Source organism: Papilio machaon, chromosome 28 (genome assembly GCF_912999745.1).
Source record: "Papilio machaon chromosome 28, ilPapMach1.1, whole genome shotgun sequence".
In the NCBI taxonomy this organism is placed as follows: Eukaryota; Metazoa; Arthropoda; class Insecta; order Lepidoptera; family Papilionidae; genus Papilio; species Papilio machaon.
The window spans coordinates 4,505,823-4,511,396 of NC_060013.1; the positions used below are offsets into that span (position 1 = coordinate 4,505,823).

Here is a 5,574-nt window from a genome sequence, read left to right on the forward strand (position 1 = left end):
GAAGAAATTCACGATATACACAGACCATCGCATCGGCCGCTGGCGTGGTTGAATTCATTCGAAGAATCTAACAGCAAAATAACTCGCTGGCGCCTCCGATTGGCGGAATATGACTATAAAGTCATTTATAAAAACGGCCGTCAAAACACTAATGCTGATGCCTTATCTAGGGTTAAAATCAATGCGTTAGGCAACGGTGAAGAAAACTCATCTGTCGCTGTGAATGTCGACGAAACGGAAATGCAAAAACGTCGTGGCGCTAAGAAAGCGCCTAAACCTGACAAAAAGAGAGGGCGGAGGAAGACACCAACTAGCCCTGTAGCTCTTTCGTCCGATTCGGAAAAAGCTATAACGATTTCTCCTGCTAGTTCTATCTTAGAAAATAGAGCTCGTTCCCCGTTTTCGATCGCAACACCATCTAGCGATACTCTCAGTGCTCCGGAAACGGAAAGCATACTTTCCGAAACTGTACACTCCGCACGTGACGTTGACTCTATAGGCATACCGATACTAAAAGAGGCTATTGACACGAAACCTAATCAGATTTTAGTATACACATGGCTTAGAAATGACATTTCAGTCAAGGACATTTCAAACAAGAAACAAAAAATCTTAGAAATTCACTTACCCAAAGGAAGACCTGACCTAATAACAGATTTTCTCAAACGATACATCCGAAACAAAATAAAATATTTCATTTACTTCGAAGACGTACAACATAGAGTAGAACTCACAGCCGTAGTCATCAAACTGTTTAAACAGGGATCTGTTAACATCCTCGAATGTACGGAAAGAGTAGTGTACATTGAAAACGAAGATGAACAAAGACAAATTATCCAAAAGTATCATATGGGTAAAAATTGTCATCGCGGCATTAAAGAAACGATATCACACCTTAAGCGAACATATTTCTGGCATAACATGGACATAACAGTAGCCGCGGTTATTAATGCGTGCGAAGCATGTCAAAAAATGAAATATGATCGTAAACCTTTAAAACCCGCAATGCAACTAACACAGACTCAAAATAAACCATTCGAAGAAATATTTACCTATATACCTTTTTAAAATTGAAGGCAGATGTTTCCTAAGTATCATAGATGCATTTAGTAAACTAGGACAAGCGATTGAGATTTCGAATCAGTCAGCACCTGAGGTTGTTAGGGCCCTTATCAAATATTTCTCATATTACGGGACTCCTCGCAAAATCAGCTCAGATTCCGGTTCAGAATTCAACAATCGCCTGATATAGGAACTATTGGATTTTTATAAAATCCAACTACATTTAGGAACACCGAATAATCGTAACTCCATGGGGTTTGATCGAAATATACCGATTCGCGAAGTACGAACAAAAATTGACAGACGCGGCATCCGTTATGACCTATGCTGTAATGGCTTATAACCATTCCATACACTCAGTAACAGGATTCACTCCTTTCTAGGTAGTATTTGGCCATACCGAATCCAAAAAGCACCTTTGAAACAAACGTTGATAAAGAATATATGCAAGTGTTAATGCGTGATCATCTTAAACGAACAAAATTTATATATAAACATCTTACAGATAAAATGATACAAACTAAGGAAAAAGCAATAGCGAAAAAGGGGAGGTGAAACGGATTTCAAAATCGACATAGATGACGTAGTTTTCTTTAAGGGGACTAATGTTAGACGTAGTAAGGATAAGCCTAGGTTTGACAAGGCGATAGTTACAGGGGAAGTGGAAAGAAACGTGGTAACGCTTAACAAGAACAATCGCGACATACGAGCTCCATTAAAGGATGTTAAACGTCCTCCACAGGCGCATCCTGATCGTCCTGCTCGTGCTGAAGGCGGCGAGTCTACTGCAGGGCCTTCAAATGCAGTCACTTAAGAACGTGCCGGGAATATTTCCCGTCAAGGAAGGAAAGGCGGTAATAAGCAGAGAAAAATGGACACTCATAAGAATATTGGACCTTAATAACATTCAAGACGATTTAACATTAAACATCAACAAACTAAAAGAACTAAACACGCTTATAGAAGCAAATTTCAATCAGACTTACATAAATGTAGTATTTAGAAACTATAGGTTACAAGTAGAGTATATTAAGAATGTAACGTTAAATAAATATATGCAGTTAGTTCCTAGTTTTAGAGTTAAGAGGGGTCTTATTAACCCATTACGTATACGTATTCACTCATTTTACACAATTTTCAGAGCCTCTATAGCAGATTGGGTGAAATAGAAACAGCCATTGCCTTTAGCAAACTTAAGACACTACCTATACATCAATCAATTGTCGATTCTGAGAAGTTGTTAATTGTACTAAAGGATATTGAAAAATCGGCAAGATTTGCATTTTCAGTAAGTTTAGATAATCTTGTTAAAATAGAACAAACTATAACTATAAAAGCATATTGTAAAGAAAATCAGTTAACATTTTTATTAGAAATTCCACTTATAGAGAAAGAGAAACCTACACATACTATAAATTGTACCCTATTCCTATTTCCCGTGATCACGATACTTACGTCATCCTTCCCAAATATCCCTACATGATAGTGAATGGACTCGACTCCGAACCACTCGCCGAGCCCTGTATATCTACAACACCCTCCAACTTCATTTGCTATGGTGACTCTACTAGCCAAATCTTGGAAGATCGTTGCATCACGGACATCATGAAGTACGCAACCAATCTCAGTTCCTGTGAACTTATACCTGTGGTCATCGACAACATCCTGTTGCATCATATTCAGCCGAACCGTTGGATCATATTTGTGAAACAGAATACCCTACTGCAACAACAATGCAACAACGATATTTTCCAATGCTATGTACAAGGGTCACATGTTATAACTATAGAAGATCAAGCGTGTGAAGTGAAGATTGACAAATTTACCTTAAAAGTACATCCCCAAACGACAGAGCTCATACAATATCCCAAGCTACCGGTTATATGTCTGCCCCACATCAGTTACGTGAAGACTCGACAGCGAAAACCAATAATGTTGGAAGATATGAACTTGAAGAACATGCTGTTATTACTAAAATCAGTAAAAAGTATCAGTGAAAGTGAATTGGAAATTGGTAAAATTAGAGTCTATAGTGTTAGTGTTTGGACGATCGTATTGTATTTAATTATAGAAGTTTTCATTGTGGTCAATTGGTATATTTGACTTAAGAAATTAGATTACACTTGTAACTTTCGAAATTCTCAGAATACTGATGATTCTGATAATTTCGAATCTCAGGGGGGAGAAGTCATGCGACGCAACTCCCAGACCACCCAACAAGTGCCTACGCGTACGGTGTTCATTCCCACATTGTCGGCAGAGATAAGGCACAATTCATAAACATCCAATCTGCCTCGCTGGCATAATTTGGGTGGTCCCTAGCATAGAGCATGGTAGAGATAAGTTAGTATTAAGTTAGTCTTAAGCCAACCTTCAAATAAACGACACCTTAACAATCAGTTGTCTTTTTAAAAAAGTCCTTTCGGTTCGTTAGTACTCGTATTTGAGTTAGGTACTCAAAATAACTAAACACCTTGACATGCGTCACCATTTTGTTAGGGAAGCAGTTGCTAACAAACATGTAAATAGTTTATCTGCCAACATCTGAAATGCCTGCAGATCTGTTAACAAAGGGCTTGAGTAGTGTCAAACATAGCTATTTTGTTAAGAAGCTAGGCATGCATATTATTGTGTAATTTATAGAAAAACAATACATTTTAAGTAGTTAAGTAGGCATTTACTGAATTGTTTGTAACAGTATGCTTTTGAATTGTTACTTAAGGTTTAGATTATTTTGATAAGCTGAGGTGTTAAAGTTAGTATCAAAATAATGTTCTTTAATATACTAGTAGTGACATCTGTTAACAATTCTTTGACACACCTCATTATAATTGTCTATTAAAAATTTAGTCCGTGAACAACCTCAAACCATGTTTTAATAGTTTCCGCATCCATTGGGGTTGGCCGGTCAAAGCTTAGCGTAGATGGCGCCAGCGTAGCTAGTTCTTTTGTGTTTGGCGGCCATTGCTCTGTCATGTATTGTTTACAAATTTAAGAACTGTTTATTCGCTCTTCACTGACTTGAAGACACCCTACAATTGTGATAACTTTTAGATTATTATGGAATCGTCATGTATTCAAAGTATCGGATCAAGGAACTAAAAGATGAGCTCCGAAAACGTGGTGCTTCCTTACGCGGAAAGAAAGCAGATCTTGTTGAAAGGTATTTTTATTTTCCTTATTTTTTAACTTATTTTACTTATCTTCTATCGTACATTCATGAGAGATTAACTGTTCCTAAATATAGTGCACTTAAAGTCATAATTTATTATTAGCTATAGTGAAAATGTAAAGATCTTGTAGTCGATTGAATTCATATTTCAGGTTGGAGTTTTATGACAAAAACTTCAATTTTGGCCGTTCTGAAAATACTGATAATGATGATCTAAAGATTCAGTTGTCGTTAGGAGAAACCTATCGGGATATTAACAGTAACACAATATTGCCACCCCTAGATAAGACCATGATAAGACATTATTTATGCTAGTAAGTAATCTGACTAAAATAAAATAAAATTAGATACATAGATAGTTATAACTATTCTTATATTTTTTAGCACACAGAAAAAAATAGATACAGCAATGCAGTTATATGAGACACGTCACTTGCTGATGGCACGAGCTTCTGTGGTTGGTGACAATACCTTCATAAAAGGCTACTGTAGGAAGACTATGAAGAGTCTACAGTATGAAGTAGATATATTAATAAATAAGAATGGTAACCCTGAAGCGTCACAATGTGGAAGCCCTGCTGGAAGTGGAACAAAAATTAAAAAATTGTGCAAACATGTTGCAGTCCTTTTATTTGGCATTGAGAACATGGTACGAGAAAAGCTTCTGCTTCAGCAAAAAGTATGCACTCAAAAACTGCAACAGTTTCATGTACCTAGCAAGCCCTACACTGGTAGTCCTGTTAAAGCAGAGAAATTTTACAGGAGAAAAAGAAATATAATTTTTGAACCATACTCAAAAATATAGATAGAGTAAATTATAATATAAGATTCTCTAATTTGATCCTTGGTTTTTGGAATTCCCGGATGCCTTTGAAACAATTATATGAGCCAGAAAACCCATATGCTCTAATAAATGATCACACGTATACAAATATAAATCCTGAGGAGCAATTTTTAAAAGAAATGAAATTGAATAAAATTACAAAAGAAGAAGCAAACCTCATTCAGAACAATACAATTGGCCAAAGTGAATGTCCTGATTGGCATAAATAGACAAATGCGACTAACAGCCAGTAATTTCCACACAATTTGCAATTTAAAGCCAAAAACTATGGCAAAATATGCCAGAGAAGTAATTGATAAAAAAGAATTTAAATGAAGAGCTACCAGTCATGGATTATTAAATGAAAAGATTGCTTTAAGAAAGTATGCCGTTGAATGATCTTTTAATAAAGCCTTGTGGTATTTTTATAAGTTTGGAGAGGCCATATCTTGCTGCATCTCCTGATGGGTTACTGAGCACAGAAACAATTATAGAAATCAAATGTCCCTATGCTAGC

General features: G+C 36.3%; 1 protein-coding gene across 1 annotated transcript; it reads left to right on the forward strand.

Annotated features, from left to right (window-relative positions):
* The first annotated feature begins 3,748 nt into the window (after positions 1-3,748).
* Positions 3,749-5,348, forward strand: LOC106717337. The gene is made up of 3 exons (XM_045684901.1): positions 3,749-4,225; positions 4,387-4,548; positions 4,619-5,348. Exons 1-3 carry the CDS (start codon positions 4,134-4,136, stop codon positions 5,037-5,039), a joined length of 675 nt encoding a protein of 224 aa, XP_045540857.1. The 5' UTR covers positions 3,749-4,133; the 3' UTR covers positions 5,040-5,348.
* The last annotated feature ends 226 nt before the right edge of the window (positions 5,349-5,574 follow it).

What these genes read in the sequence shown, in the direction of transcription:
- LOC106717337 (XM_045684901.1), top strand. Translation starts at nt 4,134, where the DNA reads ATGTATTCAAAGTATCGGATCAAGGAACTAAAAGATGAGCTCCGAAAA. An exon ending in AAAGCAGATCTTGTTGAAAG is followed by an intron (nt 4,226 to 4,386) that starts GTATTTTTATTT and finishes TTCATATTTCAG; the next exon opens with GTTGGAGTTTTATGACAAAA. An exon ending in ATAAGACATTATTTATGCTA is followed by an intron (nt 4,549 to 4,618) that starts GTAAGTAATCTG and finishes TATATTTTTTAG; the next exon opens with CACACAGAAAAAAATAGATA.